This window comes from Hemitrygon akajei, chromosome 18 (genome assembly GCF_048418815.1).
Source record: "Hemitrygon akajei chromosome 18, sHemAka1.3, whole genome shotgun sequence".
Classification (NCBI taxonomy): domain Eukaryota; kingdom Metazoa; phylum Chordata; class Chondrichthyes; order Myliobatiformes; family Dasyatidae; genus Hemitrygon; species Hemitrygon akajei.
Genome location: NC_133141.1, coordinates 40586981 through 40607704, shown reverse-complemented (window position 1 = coordinate 40607704; position 20724 = coordinate 40586981). Strand labels below are relative to the sequence as shown.

Here is a 20724-nt window from a genome sequence, read left to right as displayed (position 1 = left end):
GTACTTAGTGCAAAAAGAGCAGAAAAATACTGAGGTAGTGTTCATGGGTTCATTGTTCATTCAGAAATCTGATGGTAAAGAGGAAGAAGCTGTTCCTGAATCACTGAGTGTGTGCTTTAAGTTCCTGTACCACTTCCTTGATGGTTGCGATGAGAAAAGGGCATGTCCTGGGTGATGGGTGTCCTTAATGATAGCTGCCACCTTTTTGTGGTTTTGCCTTTTGAAGATGTCCTCGATGCTGGGGAGGCTAGTGCCCTTGATGGGGTTTTGCAGCTTTTTTTTCTGATCCTGTGCAGTGGCCCCTCCATACCAGACAGTGCTGCAGTCAGTTGAATGCTTTCCATGGTACATCTGTAGATATTTGCGACATACCAAACCTCCTTAACCTCCTAATGAAATATGGTCACTATTGTGCCTTCTTTTACAATTGTATCAATATGTTGGGCCCAGGATATTGATAAGAACATAAGAAATAGGAGCAAGAGTAGGCCATTAGGCCCATCGAGCCTGCTCTGCCATTCAATAAGATCATGGCTGATCTGGCCATGGACTCACTTACACCTACCTGCCTTTTCCCCGTAACTCTTAATTCCCCTACTATGCAAAAATCTATCAAGCCTTGTCTTAAATATATTTATATTTGTATTTACTGAGGTAGCCTTTACTTACTGATGATCTTCAAAGATGTTGACACCCAGGAACTTGAAACTGCTCACCCTTTCCACTGCTAATCCCTCGATGAGGACTGGTGTGTGTTCCCTCAACTTCCCCTTCCTGAAGTCTACAATTAATTCCTTGGTCTTACTAATGTTGGGTGCAAGGTTGTTGCTGCGATACCACTCAACCAGCTGATCTGTCTCATTCCTGTACCCCTCCTCGTCACCATCTGAAATTCTGCCAACAATAGTTTTGTAGTTGTCAAATGGTAGATGGCCTAGCCACACATGGTGGGTATAGAGGGAGTAGAGCAGTGGGCTAAGCATGCATCCTTGAGGTGTGCCAGTATTGATCATCAGCGAGGAGAAGATGCTATTTCCAATCTGCTCTAACTGTGGTCTCCCGTGGGGAAGTCAAGGATCCAGTTGCAGAGGGAGCTACAGATGTCCAGGTTTTGGAGCTTTTTGATTATAATTGAGGATATGACTGTGTTGAATTCTGAGCTGTAGTCAAAAAACAGCTGCTTGATTGAAGTATTACTATTGTCCAGGTGATCCAAGGCCCAGTGGAGAACTAGCGAGATTGCATCCTACTGTGGTGATAGGCAAATTGCAGTGGGTCCAGGTCCTTGCTTAGGCAGGAGTTGATTCTAGCCATGACCAACCTCTCAAAACACTTCATCACAGTAGATGTGAGTGCGACTGGGCAATAGTTGTTGAGGCAGCTCACCCTCTTTTTCTTGGGAACTGGTATGATTGCCACCCTTTTGAAGCAGATGGTAACCACTGACTGCAACAGTGAGAGACTGAAGATGTCCTTGAATACTCACGCCAGTTGGTTGGCACAGGTTTTCAATTCTCTACCAGGTACACCATCAGGGCTTGGTGCCTTGCGAGGGTTCACCCTCTTGAAAGATGTTCTGATTTCAGCCCCCAAGACGGAGATCACAGAGTCACCAGATGCTGCAGGCATTTGCACAGATGTAGTTTTATTCTCCAATTCAAAGCATGAATAAAAGATGTTGAGCTCATCTGGGAGTGACGTGTCACAGTCATTCATAATGTTAGGTTTTGCTTTGTAGGAAGTAATAGTCTGCAAACCCTATCAGAGCTGACATGCATCTAACTCCATCTCTAACTTCAGTCAGAATTGGGGTTTTTTGCTCTTGAAGTCGCCTTCCACAAGTCCACCCTGGACTTCTTGTATAGTTCTAGATCACTGGTCTTGAATGCCACAGATCTAGCCCTCAGCAGATAATGAATCTCCTGGTTTATCCACGGCTTTTGGTGTGAGTGTGTCTGGTATGGTCTTGAAGGCGAACATACATCCACACAGGTCTTGATGAAGTCCCTTTACAAAGATCTTAATCACATTACAGTAATTGTATGACAATATTTCTTGCAAGTGCTTTTGAATCTGTCTGCTTATGCTTCTGCCCCTAAATCAGTTTTGAATCAACTGCAAATTTTTTTTTTAAATTAAAATGTTTACCTGGCTACTTCCTTAGGCAAGGTTAACACTTCTTCATTTTCTTTCCAGCTTTCAGAAGGTGCCTTGCCTAGTTTCAAATGCTGGATTCCCTTTGACCACTGTTCTTTCTGCACCCTCCCCTATCACTGTCCCATTATGTCATTCAGATCAATGAGAATTGAATAATATTGATTTCAAATGTTTTGCCATCCATGGAGTTTTGGCACTGCTTTTTATTAATAGTTCAATTTATATTATTGAATTTGAGAGTGTATTCACACATATATTGAGAAAAAGTATTTGGGTTACATAGTGTTTACAAGAAAAATGTATTAATATTCTTTGTCAGAGTTAGGTCTATGCTGGGCTAATATCAGTTTAGGATTGAGGCAATATTTTGCTCATCATTTCTTGATCCACCCTGAGTTAGGGAGGGACAAGTTCATGATGAACTTGTACAATGCCAGAAACATTGGTAAGCATTCTGAAAAACCTGTAAAGGATGTTTATCCATCCACAGAATTCGCCCTGAGAAACTATAGATTGCAATCTATTAAGGCATTCGCAAAAAAATCAGTCATTTGATCATAAATGTTTCAGTCCAGTTATTTTTTCACTTCTGGGCAAACAACTAATGCTATAAGCCAAATTTTTTATTTAAAGCCTATTTGTGCAATAATAAGAAAATTTCTAAAGTTTTCCCATTCATCTCTAGCCCCAGGTGTTGAGATTCTATGTTTTTATAGCTTTCCTCTTAAACTGAAGCAAAAACAAATACAAAATTAGCACAAAATGGCGCAGTTTGTGATGCTTACCATCTCTGTCAGGTGGTTCTGAGTTCTTGTCTCACTCTAATTGCTTGAACATAAACATCTAGGCTGACACTCTAGTAAAATTCTGTGGGACTGCTACACTGCTGGTACCCTGTAACTGAAGTAACACTTTAGACTAAGAACCATTTATCTCTCGGGTGTATGCACAGCTGTCCGCAAGATTGTTTTGAAAAGAACAGGGAAGTTATGCCTGGTATCCTGGCTACTAGTCATCAGGCAACATCACCAAATGTAACTATGTCTGCACTTCCGGTCTCCTCGGGAAAGCAGCCAACATAATCAAGGATCCATCATTGGTCATTCTTTCTCCTCCCCCACCCCCCACCCCACCACCAATCAAGAAAGTTTAAGAACATGTACTACCAGACTCAAGGACAGCTTCTATCCTGTTGCTGTAAAGACTCTCAAAAGGACCTCATATGATAAAAAGGAACTTTTGATCTCAATCTATCTCATCGTGGCCCTGGCCTTATTGCATACCTGCACTGCATTTTCTCTGTAACTACAACAACATATTCTTCACTTTTTTTTTCTTTTTCTTCTACCTTGTACTTGTGTTTGGAATAATCTGTCTGGATGGTGTGCAGACAAAAGCTTTTCACTGTATCTCAGTACACATGATAACGATAAACCAATTACCATTTACCAAGTTAGCTGTATTGTTGTAATGTGACAGACACTCTCTGGAGTTCTACGTTATCTCACTGGCAGTAAAGTGTTGTGAAGCTTCCTGAAAGGTTCATAAACAATGCAATATAAATAAAAGTCTTTCTTTACCATGTAGTTATCCATCAATGCTAACTTTTCTCTGAACCTCTCCAAAACCCCCTACACCATCGCCTTGGTTGCGTTGAAACTTTCTGTTATGTGGCCACAATATTTGGAGAGATCAGGGTGAGCGAGTGAAGCAGAGTGCCGTCCTGAACCCTTCCCCACATACATTATTTCCTCCAGTCTCTTTCAGGAGCAATGATGCGGTGAGAATGGCTTTTACAACTCAATTCATTTTTGTCATATTGAGGTTCCACAGTTAAACTTGCTGGTATAATTTGCATTTTAATGGCACAAATGAATTTTTGTGGAATTCTAATAAAATGTGATGAAATGGAGTGCTAAAAGAATAAACGGGTGATGGGGTAAAGAGTGTCTGAAATCTGTTTCACTGAACTGTAGTAAATTTAATGACAACATGTGATGTGAGAGTCATTAATGATTTCTATCTTGCACTGAGAAAAATTGTCCTGCTTCTTGCAGAAGCTGGTTTGACATTTGCAAGGTGCAGAATTCCTTTATTTTTGCTCTTTTTATGGTTATAAATTTTACATTTACTCAAAAGGTTATTTGATATTAGGCCAAAAAATAACATATCTTCTAGGTGTAAAACTAAATGTACCCTGGTGGTATTGGTATTGGTTTATAATGGCGACATGTACCAGTATACAGTGAAAAGCTTGTCGTGCACACTGTTCATACAGATCACATCATTACACAGTGTATTGAGTTAGAATAATGTGAAACAATAACAATGCAGAGTAACATGTGAAAGCTACTGAAAAAGTGCAGTGCAGGTAAACGATAATGTGCAAGGTCACAACAAGGAAGATTGTGAGGCCAAGAGACCATTTTGTCATCTAAGAGGTCCATTCAAGAGTCTGATAGCAATGGGCTGGAAGCTGTCCTTGAGTCTGGTGGTGTGTGCTTTCAGGCTTCTGTATCTTCTGCCTAATGGTAGAGAGGAGAAGAGAGAATGTCTGTTGGTTGCTTTACAGAGGCAGCAGGAAGTGTAGGCATAGTCCATAGAGGGGATGTTCATGATAGTCATAATGCAAGGAATTTAAGAAGCTACTCAGCTGAGCCCAGTTAAAAATGTGGGGAAAACAAGGGATATTAGTAAAAAAAAGATAAGTTAAAGATATCTATTAATAGACGCACTGCGAAGCAAAGTTAAAGGGTAAAGATATTGATACCATAGCTGATGTGATATCAAGCATCCAGGAGAGAGTAAACGTAGCAAAAGCTGTCTCATTTGTCAGAAAAACCTCCAATGAGAAAGTTAAATTGCTTGTGAGAAAATGGAGGAATTACCAAAGAAATAGAATGTCCAGATACAGCCAAGACAGGAGTGAGGGTTTGGTGTATATAAATCTCTCAGAGAGATAGAGACTAAAGCAAAGCTGTTTCACAGAAGGTGCTGCAAGTGATTTTAATACTCATATTGTAGCAAAAGGCTGTCTAACTCATACCCAGTTTAGTGAATCTGAGGTTGAAGGCATGTCCAGAAATTCATCCCAGTCAGTATCATTAAATGCCCATTAAAGTTGTGACTACACTTCTCACTCTGCCTCCAGGATTCATTTCCATGAAAAGTATAATAAGCTACTGTTACTATATAGTGCATAACTAGAACAACATTTATAGCCATTTGTCTTTTATCTCAGATACTTCTGTTGAATTATATCTAGGGCAGAATGTGATGATTTTTGTTCATAGTTGAATGCATTCACAAGCAGAGGAAGGTTTAATTTATTACCCTTCAACCATCAGGCTCCTGAACCGTCATGGATAACTTCACTCACCTCAGCTCTGAACTGATTGCACAACCTATGGACTCACTTTCAAGGACTCTACAGCTCATGTTCTCAATATTATTTATTTATTTGATTTGTATTTGTACAGATTGTCTTCCTTTACACACTGGTTGTTTGTCAGTCTTTGTGCGTTTCATTGATTCTATTGTTCCACTGTGAATGCTCGCAAGAAAATGAATCTCAGAGTAGTATACGATGATATGTATACACTTTGATAATAATTTTAGTTTGAACTTTGAACTTTGATTTGCTACTCATGCCTCATCTCCCAGGTCATCTCTGGATCCTGTTTGGAACTGCACATGTCCTTCAATACTGGCAAAGCAGAGAGAGTCTTACAGTTGGGTCTTGAGGTAGTTCCTCGTTCCAGACTGTGTTTCCAGCCCAACTTTTGTTCTGTTCATCACCATTATTGAAATTGATGGGAGAAGGATATCAGGACCAACAGAGTTCCAAGAAAGTAAAGGTCAAGGAAATACTTCCTGAATCAAGGAGAGAATGAACCTTTCAGATCAAAGATACTTTTTTCAGAATTGGTCCCCTGATCTGATTAAACTTGAAGTGTTAACTCTGTTTCTCTTTCCACAGATGGTTCTTGCAAAACACAATTAACTTTTATGTTTTTGTTTCAGATTTCTGCATCCGTAATATCTTTTAATCTTCATTTTTGTTTTGATTCCCAAGATTTTATACGTTTTTATCATTTTTTTGGGACCCATCAGAGTTATAGGAGCCACTTCAGTCCCTCAAATGTAACAAAGTTGTTTTTGTGAAAATAAGACGGTGTACTTCCTTGGAGTTGATCCCATTTTTCCAGATTAATTTGCCTGAAATCTAGCAAGAGTGTAAATAAACTGTCACCTCAAATTGATACAAAACACATGGTTAATGCATCATTCAAGAAATGGCATAAGGGCAGTTTGACATGCACAATTTGCAAGATATTCACAATTGCTCCCTCCAATTTTCCATCTGTTGTAGACGGGAAATTGCAGCTGAGCCTTCTGCAATTTGGCAGCTTGCATTCCTTGCAGACAAGAAGGAACAATGCAATAGGACATTTAGCCCTGAAACTTAGAAGACATGTGGGTTCATCAAAATGTTATAACTTCCTATAAGTGTCTCCCAATGGACTGAGTTCACATCAAGAACAATGCAGCTTCGACTAAGGTATCACTGATTAAGAATCACACTATAGCAGGTACCAAGTGATCCTCCCACTCAACTGTGGGTCATTTCTTCCTGCATTTTATTTTCTTGCTGGGGTTTTTAGAGTAATCAAATTATGAGGTTATTTTCTCCTCTTAGTCCCTGTTATTATACAGGTAACTTGCTTCTCATTTTCTGCAGCTTCCTGGACTGTTTTGCCAACTTAATTCTCTATTAGCTTTGAAGGAGCTTTGTTCCCAACAGGGGTCATTTAATAGCATCCAGCTGACCTTTTAACTTTTCAAATAATCCTCTTAATCCTTCCCTTCTTATTTTTCTCATCTGGAGTGAATTTGCTTCAGTCAGTATATTAGCCAATCATGCATGTCAGCCAGTCTAACATGGTTATATGGGGACTACGACACTTCCCTGAATATTAAGCTAAGTCCAGGGAGTGCCTCATCAAGATTGGTAAATATGCTCCTTGTCTGAATGAAATTCCAGTGAATAACATTGCATTTAGGAATGATGAATTGTTGGCTGCTTGCCTGCCTGGTTAAAGCCAGGCATTGCTGGAATTGAGAAGATTTTAACCTTTGCATCAAAGAGCTGAAAATTAAGAAGAATTAGAATAACTCAGAACCATAGATCATCAAAGCCAAAGCAAACTTACAAAGTCAAAAACTACATCCTCAACCTTCCATCTCAGGACACTAGGATATCTGTTTATTCTTATCTGAAGTTTCATCTCAAACCACTGGAGAGGTATGACCAAAATCTCCGTAAGATCCTCAAAATCTATTGCAATATGTACAAAATGCTGGAGGAACTCTGCAGGTCAGGAGGCATCTATTCAAGGGAGCAAATAATTGATGTCTAGACTCTTCATTGGAACTCCTCCTAATCTATTGCCATGGTAAAGGAGTTTTTGTCTGTGCCCCCCCCCCCCAAAACAATGTTCCTGGTATAATGCTTATATCACACTTAACCACCTCGTCCATGTCTTCCACAATACCAAGAGCAGATTCACAAACAAAAGCACTCTACTCTGAGCTTGGTCACAGCAAGAGGTTTCTGGAACAGAGAAAAGCTTCAAGGACAAATAACTCTTCAAAGTCTCCTTGAGAAAGGTGACATACTCATGGGTATTTCTGTCCCATAACCATTCAAATTAGAGGAGCATCATTCCAGAATGATGCTCTTATTACCTTGAATCTCTATGCCAAGGGCATGTAAAGGGCAAATACAAGTAGTGAAAGAAGCATATTAAACCCCAAACATCCATTCACCATCCCATCAGTCACCACTTGGCACAACTGTGGTAGGGTTTGTGGATCCAGTCTAGTATAACAGAGTGCTTTTCAGAAGGTTTACAGACAGACATACTTTATTGATCCCGAGGGAAATTGGGTTTTGTTACAGTCGCACCAACCTAGAATAGTGTAGAAATATAGCAATATAAAACCATAAATAATTAAATAATAATATGTAAGTTATTCCAAGTGGAAATAAGTCCAGGACCAGCCTATTGGCTCAGGGTGTCTGACACTCCGAGGGAGGAGTTGTAAAGTTTGATGGCCACAGGCAGGAATGACTTCCTATGACGCTCAGTGTTGCATCTCGGTGGAATGAGTCTCTGGCTGAATGTACTCCTGTGCCTAACCAGTACATTATGGAGTGGATGGGAGACATTGTCCAAGATGGCATGCAACTTGGACAGCATCCTCTTTTCAGACACCACCGTCAGAGAGTCCAGTTCCACCCCCACAACATCACTGGCCTTACGAATGAGTTTCTGAACAACATTTAACATCTAGCTACAGACCAGGTGACTGGAGACATCCTCGTACAAATGGGGAGAAAAGGGGAGGGAAGTGGAGAGGCTGAGGAAGAGAAATCCCCGAATTTGGAGAGTAAGGAGTCCAGCATCGTTAATCAAAGAAACTTGAGGATTTGCAAGAAGCCAGAAGGGAGAGAGGGGTTACAGAGAATTGTGGAGTTGGGGGAAGTTGATGCTTTAGGCATGGCTGAGGTTACCAGAGGGAGATGAAAAAAAACAGATAAGCACTTTAAAATCAGGGTGTTGCAAAATCAGGAAGCAATAAGACTAGCACGCACAAGCATGTACACAAACATATTGTGTATGTAATTTTACATATAAAATTATGTCTATTCTTTGCAGTCTGTTTTTAGAATCTTGTGTCACTTTAGGGAAACAGCGACATCTGTGAAATGGTGTTTTGGGGAATTAATTGATAGTTTCACTTTAAAAGTTATGACTAAAATCACAACGCATTCTAACTATGGCACATTATAATCAGATGTGAACATAAAACCCCAGTTATGATCAGCAGTCCCAGTTATCCATCATTTATCAGCGAGGAATTTTACTTTGGTAACACAATAAGTTTCAGCTACCTTGCAGAAACCATTTACATTAAATAAATATTTTATGCAGTTTATCATCTCATGTGCCTGCAAAATGCTCACTGAGTCTTTATTCCTGACCTTGTGGAATTTCTGGAGAATCGGAGCAGTTGGACTGACCTCCGAGCTGTGATTTCAGGAACATGTGGCTAGCCACATAGAGGATTAAAAAGTTAAAGGCATCTGTAAGTGCTCAGCAGGTCAAACAATATTTGTGGAGAGAGAATGTTTTGGGTCAAAGATGTTTCATCAGAACCCTTCGAAGGTCATTGAACGTAAAGGACACTCATGAGCACTGGGTGTATAGTGCGCCTGTTTCTAATCCTTTTATTGACCCGTGAATCATTTACCAGCTGGGGAATTGCAGGAAATAGTGCAGCCCCCGACAATCCATGCTCCAAATCAGGTCGGTAAGCCACACTACCACTTGAACAACTTATCAAATTATTAACCGACTTCACAGTAGAATGCTAAATGATTAAGAATGGGTCTCAACTTTTGATCACTAAGAAACACTGTGGGGCTTCTTGTTAGTGTAACCGTTAGCCAGGGTTCAATCCCTGCTGCTGTCTTAAGGAGTTTGTATGTTCTCCCTGTGCCGGCCGGTGGTGTAGTGGCATCAGTACTGGACTTCGAGGTGAATGGTCCAGGATCCAAATCCGGCTAACTCCTTGCACGCTTTCCAAATTGCTAAAGAAATGGTAAGGTTGCTGCCCGATGCGCCACAAGGTGTGGAGAGGGATAACAAGGTGTTCCCTGTGACTGCGTAGATTTCCTCTGGGTGCTCTGGTTTCCTCCCATGTCCCAAAGACATATGGTTAATTGGCCACATGGGCAGTGCCGGCTCATTGCACCGGAAAGGCTTGTTACCGTGCTGTATTTTGAGATTTTTTTTTAATTATTCATTTACGGGATGTGGGTGTGGTCAGCTAAGCCAGCATTCATTGCCCATCCCTAGTTGCCCTTGAGGAGGTGTGATGAGCTGCTGCAGTCCCTGAGGTGTAGGGACACCCACAGTGCTGTTAGGGAGGGAACTCCATGATGTTTGACCCAGCGACAATGAAGGAAAGGTGATATGTTTCCAAGTCAGGATGGTGAGTGACTTGGAGGGCTCAAGAGCTTTTATCAAATGCAAAGTGGGAACTTAGTGAGTGACATGTTGGAAAATCAGTTTGCTTTATCAATTATGCATAAGCCTAGAGATACCACTGACACAAATATAACTTTCTGGTGACATAGTAGGTCCTTGATTGAATTACCTGGAGCTTGGTTTATTATTGTCAGAATACAGTGAAAAGCATTTGTTTGTATACAATACAAATAGATCATTTCATGCATAACTGCGTTGAGGTAGTAAAAAGGAAAACAGAAAGCAGAATGAAGTATTACAGTTACAACGAAAATACACTGCAGGCTAACAAACAGAGGACAATCCAGGGCAGAGAAGGCCAAGGCTCATAGCAGCAAGAGATGAGCTCTGGACTCCAGACTAGATAAAGGCCTGCTTATGCCTCAAGTCACTCTTTTACCACAGGTCAAGCTTCAGTTAAAATTGCCTTGCCAATTCATTGGCACAATAGAACTCTGGCAAAAATACACAACATCTTCCCTGCTTTAGTTGAACATCCCCCATGTCAATGAGTTAAAATTGAAAGCAGTTAGAAATGAATAGGGCATGAGTGATTAAATTACTTGTTCATGTTTAAATGCCCACCCACTTGGTTTACACAGATCTGGTAGGATTAAGATCTAACACCGGGTATCGATCGGAATAGTTAATCACTGTAGGAAGCTGCAGATTGCTGGTTTAGGATCCTAGGTGGGTCAGGGAAACTATTTATTACCCTTAATCAATCTGTCCTTAATTGGCCCTTAATTGGCCAACTCAATACAACCAAGCACAAATTAATCCTTAATTATTTTATTGAATTCCATGTCATCTGCCTCGGAGCATGCATTTATCGCTAATTGCTGTACGTTGGATATCTCATCATCATCTATTACACATATATTTATAAAGCTGTAATAGAATATTATCACTGATAATACTGGAATGTCCTCAGTCTAATGAAATAGATCTAATAAAGTAACGTTAAGTGGTGATGAACCTAGTGGTTACAGCAACCATTCTTAATTTCTTCATGCAAGCATTCTGACACTTCACAGAACATCAGGGTAATTGAATTTAACCCACCTGGGCTTTGGATGGGTAAATCTAAAGTTCCCCCATTTTATTTCTGCTGCCATTGTGTAGGTCAACATTTTCAATATTATTTGCATTTGGTGGTTGAGTTGCTTCATGGGTATTTGTAAATCATGATCCTGATGGCCATTTTGGACTTGTGCACAGATTTAATGTGGAAATACAAGACTTTGGCTGGTTCCAGACAATTCCCATCAGAGCTGTTACCACCCAGTTCAGTTGGTTGGAGTTTGTGCAGACTGTGTCTCTGCACTGTTTGTTAAATCAGAGCATTGACCATGAACACTTCCAAACACTGTCAGATTTTCTTCCCCACAGTTGTTAATTTCTCATTTCAAATGGCGCAGAAGAAGGCCTTTCAGCCCATTGAGTGTCTGACAGCTTGCAGTGTCTAATGCTGCAGCTGTGGAGAAGCAGACATAGAAAGAATGAATTTTGACCATGGTGAATGAGACACCGAGCAAGTAAGCTGCTTTATCCTGGACAGTGTCAAGCTTCTTGTATAGCTGAAGCTCCGTTCATCCGGCAAGCAGTGGAGATTCTGTCATGATCCAGACTTGTACATTGTAGATAGTGGATAAGCCTTTGGCTGTCAGGAGGTGAGTCACTTGTGACTGAATCTTCAGACTCCTACCTTCTCTTGTAGCCACAGCAGTTTTGTGGCTGGTCCAGATGATTTTCTGTTCACTGTTGTGCATTTAATATTTCAGTAACATTTGAGGAATATTGTAAATATATTGTTTGATTAAGCATTCTTTGTTTGTTTAAATAATTCATTATCAGTTGAATGTAAAAGTACGTGAATGGCATTTGTCATTATGCCACCACGTCACAAGTGTGCTCCTTGCTAGAAGTAAAATGAAACTAAGGCGTGCATCTCCTGGCTCCATGTTGTTCTTCCAATTAGTTTTATGTTTTAGAGTTACAGAACATAACAGTGGCGACAGGGAAGTTTTAAACAAACTTTAAACAAACCTACCTGTTGAAGCACAGCAAGATGCTCAAGTTAAAAAAAAATGTGCAACACATGCTTCTTCAGGAAGGGACAGAATCAGCTGATTTAAGAAAAAAAAGCAGAAGATGGATGAAATTCAGGGGTTCATAAACAGTGAGTACTGGGTGACTGTAAAAAAAGATTTAAGAAAGCAGAAATAGCTGGCTATATCAGTAGTTTTTGCCAGGATACTGACTCACCAGCCATTGGACCTTCCAGATCGAGGTGTATTTTTACTACAGTCAGTTGAAACACCTTGACTGCATACAGGTCACCAAAAACAGATCTCCATTTAACTAATTATGTGGCTTTTAAAACCAATTGGAAGTACCAGTGTGTCATATTAAAGGGAGCGAATACTTACACAATCATTTTGTGTTTTATATTTGTAATTAACTTAGATCACTTTGTAGAGATCTTTTTTTCAATTTGATACGAACGATTCTTTTTCTGTTGATCAGCATCAGAAAAGCCAAATGAACTCCACTGTGATTCAATGTTGTAAAACAATAAAACATGAAAACTTCCAAGGGGGAGAGCAAATACTTTTTATAGGGACTGTATATGTACACACATGCAGTTTTGCAGTTACAAAACATAACATTCATGAGTCCAATGGTAAACCACTGAATGTCAGGAGTAAGTGGCCAGTCTCTCTCGTCAGAGGTGATCACAGCCTGGCAATTTTGTAATACTAATGTTACTTGACATTTATCAGTCAATGCTTAAATGTTGTTTAAATCTTGCTACATGGAGGCATGGACTGCTTCAGGTGATTAGGAGTTTAAAATGGAGCTAAATAGTATCTAACTATCAATGAGCATTCCCATTTCTAACGTTGTGATGAGAGGAAAGCCAGTGACGAAGCAGATGAAGATGGTTGGGCTGAGAATCCGACCTGAGGAGCTCAGGGAGAGATGGAGACATGAGAGAATGCAGTTGCTGGAATCTGGAGCAACAAACAAACTGCTGGAGGAACTCAGTGGGTCAAGCAGCATCTGGGGTGGTGGGGGAGGGAAGGAACTGTCTGCACATCGGATAGGTAGGATTTCAACAGATGATGTTCGGCCCACTGAGATTGCCCTGCAGATTGCTTGTTGCTGCTGCAGTGATGTCCTGGGTTGACGTCCAGTAGCCACAGCCATCATCCTTTGTGTGAGCTGCAGCTCCCGCTACCAGAGTGCTTTAATTTTGATGCCCATTGACTTCAGCACTCTGAGAGCATCTTGAGAGCCGAGCAATGCATTCAAAAGCACACTGTGATAAAACATGTCATTTCAGATGTTACTTGTGTATCATCTGCCCGTTGTGTGCATTGGTTAATATTCAGAGCTACCTTTGAAAGCGTTTTCCAAGAACACTGCTGGTCAGTTCACTACCAGGTGTTCGTATCACTGTTCACAGTGTGCTGTGTTTATAATGACAGTATCAGTCATGTTTTGTGCATCCTGAATTTTTAAGCAACACATATTCTCAGTAAGATTTATTGGGTTGATGAAGCTGTTTTTTTTTCGCTGAATGACCACTCCTTTTATTATGCAGAAAATGCACACAAATTGATACTGCTCAAATGATAGGAAGGATTTATTTGAAGTATTATCAACTTAAAGCAGAAGGGACATAAACATACATTAAACAGCACGGTGACCTTGGTTAAATCTGGACTCCTGTCGACGTGGAGTTCACACGTTCTTCCTGTGACCACATGGCTTTGCCCTGAATGTTGTTGATTTCTTCTGCATCCCAAGACGGACTGGTAGTTAGGTTGTTTGATTGCTGTAAATTACCCCAAGTCTAGGTCACTAATGGGAGAATTGGGGAAATGAGCATGTGAGGCAAAGCAAGTGACAGGGAAATAAATGGAGGGATAGGAGCCAGCATGGACTCGATGGGCTGATTGTCCTCCTAGACTGGGAAGTCAACAACACACAGTGATTTTCTGTATTAATGTCAGATCCAAGATACAGCAAATCAGGTTCAAATCAAATAAATATACTGAACTCATCAGGAAAAAAAGCAGTTAGATTATGAGAACCAAAAATGTGAATAATAGCACTATCAACAAAATAGGATCGTTAGTGAATTACACTTGTCTCAGTCTTTTTAAGCAGGAATCATAGAGTTTTTAAGGAGGCCGAACAGTAAAGATACAACTAATTTATCTAATTAATGATAGCTCACGTTAGCTAATTAAATTTCCTATTCACCATACATCTGCATATCTCTCACTCACAGCAGTTAAGTTTCCCATTGAGTAAAGCTCCCTAGCCACATGCTGTGATGATGGGCTGGTCTTTTCCAAAACTGCACTAACATCTGTAGTCTGCACCCCTCCCCTTGCGCCATATGTGTGACAGATTTGTAAGTCTCTGTCTTCTCGAATTCCTATCTCCAATCCTCTCTGATTTCAGCTATCATCTTGGGATATAGCAGTGCTTTTTGAGTAATTATTCTTCCCACTAAGCTCTATTCTGCCCAGACATTAGGATAGTTTTCTACAGAAGGAATACTTTATCAGCGATGAATCCTCTAACTTGATGAATGTTATGGAGACTAACACAGTAGTGCAGCTAGAGCTGCCCCAGCCACTCAGTTTCAGTCTCAACCTCCGATGCCTTCTCCCTGTGACTGCATGAGTTTTACATTGGGTGCTCTAGTTATCTCCCTCAATCATATATAGATTGATAGATTAATTAAGCACAGGAGATTAATCCTAGTGCATTGATTGGCCATAGAATCATGGGAATGCGGGCAGAAAAGGTTGCAGGGAAAATTAGTGGGGATCTGGAATATTCTGCTGTGCCAATGTAGACTCAATGGGTCAAAATGTCTTTCTCCTGTATTGTAAGGAAACGCAATCAATATGATCAATTATAATTTGAGATTAGCCTCAAAAAAATTGCTGGTTGCTGGCTGATTTAATGGGATTCACTGTAGTCAGAAGTTCCTGGGATAGTAACAGAGTAGATCATGTAGGGTATTTGGACAAGTAAGGATGGAAGACAAGTCAGTAGTTACCCAGAGATGCTTGGGTTCCTGGAAATGATCCTGGGGATGAAAGGGTTAACATATGGGTTAAAAGAATAAAGGGGGAATCTCATTGAAACCTACCGAATTGTGAAAGGCTTATACAGAGTGGACATGGAGAGGATGTTTCCAATAGTAGGAGAGTCTAGGACCAGATAACTCAGCCTAAGAATAGAACAGAGATAAGGAGGAATTGTTTTTTTAACCAGAGAGTGGTGAATCTATGGAATTCACTAACACAGACGGCTGTGGACGCCAGGTCATTGGGTATATTTAAAGCAGAGGTTGATAGGTTCTTGCTTAGTAAGGATGTCGGGGGTTACAGGGAGAAGGCAGGAAAATGGAGTTGAGAGGTGAAGCAGACTCGATGGGCTGAATGGCCTAATTCTGCTGTGTCTTATGATCTTATGGATTCCAGGCCATCAGCTAATGCTTGTGTGTGTCAACCTTTTGCTCTGTTGCAAGAGCAGCCTCTTCAGGTGCTGAGTTATTATGCAGAGCTCAGTTAGGTATGAGCATAATGGCTGAAGGAAATTAAATACTAAAATAAATCAGGAACCTTATCAACAAAATGTGGCCATTTGGAATTGTGTAACATTTTCTGCGAAGTTGGAGTTTCTGAAAGAGGCCATTGTGTATCCTGAGGAACGGCCCACTTCAAAAGGAGCTTTCTGGTAACTCAAAAGCATACGCCACCTTCCTGCTTTCGGGTATGAGTGAGAACAACTAGGATCAGCTTCTTTATAGACAGCAAAAATAACAAAAGAGTTCATTTCAATTCAGTGAAACAGATATCTCCCCATGAGACTTAGATAATGCTTAGCTTCTGGTGACATGATATCATATTTGCCCTTTGTCTTACTCTAGTGATTTATGAAAGGATTAAAAACACCTTCTATCACAAAAATATGAATAACAACCTCTTTAACAATATTGCCTTTAAGCAAGGTGTTTAAAAGCTCCTGCAACCTGAATTATTAACTTTGGTGTCTCTCTCCACAGATGCTGCCTGATTTATTGAGTATTTCCAGCATTTTCTGTTTTTGTTTCAGATTTTCAGCATCTATAGTAAGGTTTTTGATTTTCACTAATACTTATTACAAATTTAGCAAGTATGATAAAGTCCTAATCACAGAGTCACACAGCATAGAGGCATCCACACCATACCCATTTACATTAATCTTAGACGAATCATCATTTTCCTCACGTTCCCATCAACAGATTCCATCACTCACCTACACACTGGTGGTAGTTTACGGTTGCCAATTAACCTACCAGCACACTTTTGGGAAATGGGAGGAAACTGGAAGACCCAGAAGAAACCCATATGGTCACAGTGAGAACAAGTAAACACCACAGAGACATCGCTAGAGGTTGGGATTAAACCTGGGTTGCTTCAGCTGTGGTGTAGCAGCTCTACAGGCTGTACCACTGTGCCAGCCAATTCCAAATGATCTCAGCAAATTTGTCTATTCACAGGATGTGAATCTTTAGGGTGACCATTTTTCATTGTCTTAATTGGCAACATTAACTTTTGCTATTAGGTAAAGAGGACATATTTATGTATTCAGGGGTACAGCACAGTACAGGCCAGTCTGGCCCAACAAGCCGCAATGCCCAGCGACCCACCTATTTAACCCTAGCCTAATCATGGGACGATTTACAATGACCAATTAACCTACTAATCGGTACATCGTTGGACTGTGGGAGGAAACCGAAGCACCGGAGGAAACACACACGGTCACGGGGAGAACGCACAAACTCCTTATAGGCGGCGACAAAATTGGACTCCAAATTCTGATGCCCTGAGCTGTATTGGTGTCATGCTTACCACTACACTGCCATGGCGCCCACTCTAACGGCCCACATCAACATTAAAGAAAGTTATTGAATCACAAACTTTCAAACAGTAAATAATGCACTGATAATCAGAATTATAATATATTAGAACATTAATAATAAATAAAATATAATACCATACTTACAATTATATAGTCCTTACTCTTAAGAAGGCCCTGGCCTCTTTTCATTGTGCTGTTTCTCTGGATCTACAATCCTGTAGATCATCTTTTTCTCTTGAAACAACCTTCAATGATGCCTGTTTATTTTTCAACTGTTTTTCAAAGCAGATTGTGCAGCATTTGTTAAAATGTACTTGCATTAAAAGAATAGTCTTCATTGTTAGAAGCACTGAGACATGACTAGACTGTGTTCATTATTGAAAAGCCTCATTCAACTGGGAGCTGGGTTGCCTGATAGGACCAGTTGCCTCTGCTGCGGTTGACAAAAAAAAATTCTCTACTACATTATAGAACTCCCCATCACTATTTGCCCCATCCTCAACCAAACACTGCAGACGTGGCAAACCTTTCTCTGAGCTCCTCTGCCAAGTTCTCTCCATGGATTTGCAGTGCAGCCTTAGTCACTGACAAATCCTTCTCTCAACGGTCTCTGCCATCTTCTTATTGAGTGCTGTTTGTTTACTAGCAACAGCAAGTCACAATTTGGAGCGAGAACCATTAAAGATGTTCTCCAATAGTGTTGGACACCTTTCTTGCTATAGAGAAAGTGCCTTCTGTCAGAATCAACGAAATTCTGTTTAGTGCCGGTCCCACTGATAGGAACCATATGCTGCCTTGTTCTAGCAATTTAGAATATTCAGGGGGGTCACAAATCAGTAGAGGTTCTTCTACACAAACAGTATAAATGAGAAAGTATTTATAAACTTCACAGTAAAGCACTTCAAGTCAAGTGGAAAACAGTCAGCTGTTGTTTGTAGATACTATGAAAAATGTGAGAACCAAAACCAATACCAAGTTTTTCCCTGGGTTTGACCTGCAATTTTCAGCATGCATTGTTTTTTCTCCTGCTCATTTGTCTTGGTGTTGTCCATATAACGTCCAATAAACTTTTCAGTGGGTTGATTTTTCATGATCGGTTGAAGAAATTCATATTGCAAGTTGGGTGTTTAATCCTTCGAAGAAGTAAACTCCATGAATTTTGTTTTTCTCCCTGGTCATCGGAACCCTAGTTCTGGTGTGAATGTCGCTGGTCTTTTTGTTTGGTGCATCCAAGCTATGTAAGGTAAAAGTACACCATGAAACCGCCCATTATTGGGCAGCTGACCATGGTATCATCGAATTCTAAGTGATCGCTGCTGGTCTTGTCTGTTCCCATTACCTTCTGTTCCACACACCTAGCTTTGTTCCTAAAACACTCTAATCTCTCACCTAGTTCCCAACAATATTCCTGCCATACTCCCACCATATTCTCATTGTTGGAAGTGTAGGCATGTTTCCAGCCACTTTCTAAGGGTGGATGGCTAAGGCAGAAGCTAATTGAATGTGGCTGACTACCAGTGGCCATCTTGAACTGGGTTCAAGTCTAGTATGCATGTGATTTCTCAAGACAACACTTGTCACTACTGCACATCATAAAGGTGAGTGTGGTTACTGTGAACAAAGCAAGATTTTATTTTTACATGGAATTCTGAAAGACCTGGATAGAGTGGAAATGGCGAGGATGTTTCCATTAGTAGGAGAGTCTAGAATCCAGGGGCACAGCCTCAGAATAAAGGGACATTCCTTTAGAATTCAGGTGGGGAGGAATTTCTTTAGCCAGTGAGAGGTGAATGTGTGGAATTCATTGCCAAACAGAACTGTGGAGGCAAAGTCTTTGGGTGTATTTAAAGCAGAGATTGATAGTTTCTTGATTGGACAGGAGGTTAAGGGTTATGGGGAGAAGGCAGGAGAATCAGGTTGAAATAAAAACTCCCACGGTTGAGTGACAGTGCAGACTCTATATGTCAAATTACCTAATTCTGCTCCTATACCTTAAGGTCTATCTATGTTCTTGTGAATTACAGATATTCTACTTTCACTTGTATAGGATCAATTTTATAAAAAGTGACTTAATAAAAAGTCAGTACATCATATTATGGCTTCAATATGGGACTGTTCCATTAAAAACAGAAGGTATGGTCACCCTTCTAATCTATATCCTTGAATTCTGAGTTAATCCTACAGAGTGTATTTGAATCTGAAGCGCTGTTGGTTGCAATTGTGTCACATCTGTGGATAAGGGGATGATCTCAGTAGAATGTATTTGATTTTTTTTCTGATGGGGCCCTTTCTACAGCATTTTGGTACCAATGCATTCATTTACCTAATCGCAGTTCTGACCTTGAAATGATGCCATTGTTTGTACACTTCTTTATACAAAGGTTACATGGAAAGGAAAGGTTTCTGATCAAGGAATTTTGATCTTAACTGAATGGTTCATTACTTTACAGAACCAGGCCGAAGCCCACTACAAGGGTCACAAACATGCTCGGAAGCTCAAAGCACTTGAGGCGCTGAAAAATAAGCAGAAAGCCGCAGCAGCCAAGGAGGACAACGTAACGCAGTCCGTTCCCAACCTTGACGATACCATGAGCAACCCAGAGAAAACAGGTTAACCGCCCCTTTTTTTTAGATATGGGTAGCTTTCAGCATCTGATCATTGTAGTCTTTTACATAAACTTAGAGATTGAGCAGGTTGTGTTCTGCAGGTTGGGAAACAAATTGTTGAGAAATATAAGACACAGGAGTCATAGAACACTACAGTACAGAAACAGGCCCTTCAGACCATCCAGTCCATGCCAAACAAGCCGAGTCCCATCGACCTGAACCCGGACCATAGTCCTCCATACCCCTCCCATCCACGTACCTATCCAAATTCCTCTTAAATGTTGAAATCGACCCTGTATCCACCACTTCTGCTGGCAGCTCGCTCCACACTCTCACCACCTTCTGAGTGAAGAAGTCCCCCCTCATGTTCCATTTACTCATTTCACCTTTCACCTTTAACCCATGACCTCTAGTTCTAGCCTCAATGGGAAAAGCCTGCTTGTATTGACTCTATCTATACCCTCATAATTTTGTATACCTATATCAAATCTCCCCTCATTCTCCTACACCCCAGGGAATAAAATTCTAACCTATTCAATCTTTCCCTATAACTCAGGTCCTCAAGTCCCAGCAACGTCCTTGCAATTTTTCTCTGCACCCTTTCAATCTTATTGATATCTTTCCTCTAGGTAGGTGACCAGAACGGCACACAATACTCCAAATTAGACCTCAGCAACATAACATCCTAACTCCTGTACTCAATACTCTGATTTATGAAGGCCAATGTGCCGAAAGCTTTCTTTATGACCCTATCTACCTGTGATGCCACTTTCAATGAATTATGGATCTGTTTTCCCAGATCCTTCTGTTCTACCCCAATCCTCAGTGCCCTACCACTTACTGTGTAAGTCCTACCCTGTTCAACACCTAACACTTCTTTGCATTAAATTTCATCTGCCATTTTTCAGCCCATTTTTCTAGGTGATCG

The 20724-nt window shown here is 40.6% G+C and overlaps 1 protein-coding gene across 6 annotated transcripts in view; it reads left to right on the top strand.

Annotated features, from left to right (window-relative positions):
• Positions 1-20724, top strand: part of znf385c (zinc finger protein 385C) — a 408205-nt gene that overhangs the window by 361347 nt on the left and 26134 nt on the right. For all 6 annotated transcript variants that reach the window (XM_073071468.1, XM_073071471.1, XM_073071469.1 and 3 more), the window contains one exon: positions 19640-19799. In XM_073071468.1, the coding sequence (XP_072927569.1) occupies positions 19640-19799 (160 nt within the window). The remainder of the gene's footprint in view (positions 1-19639; positions 19800-20724) is intronic.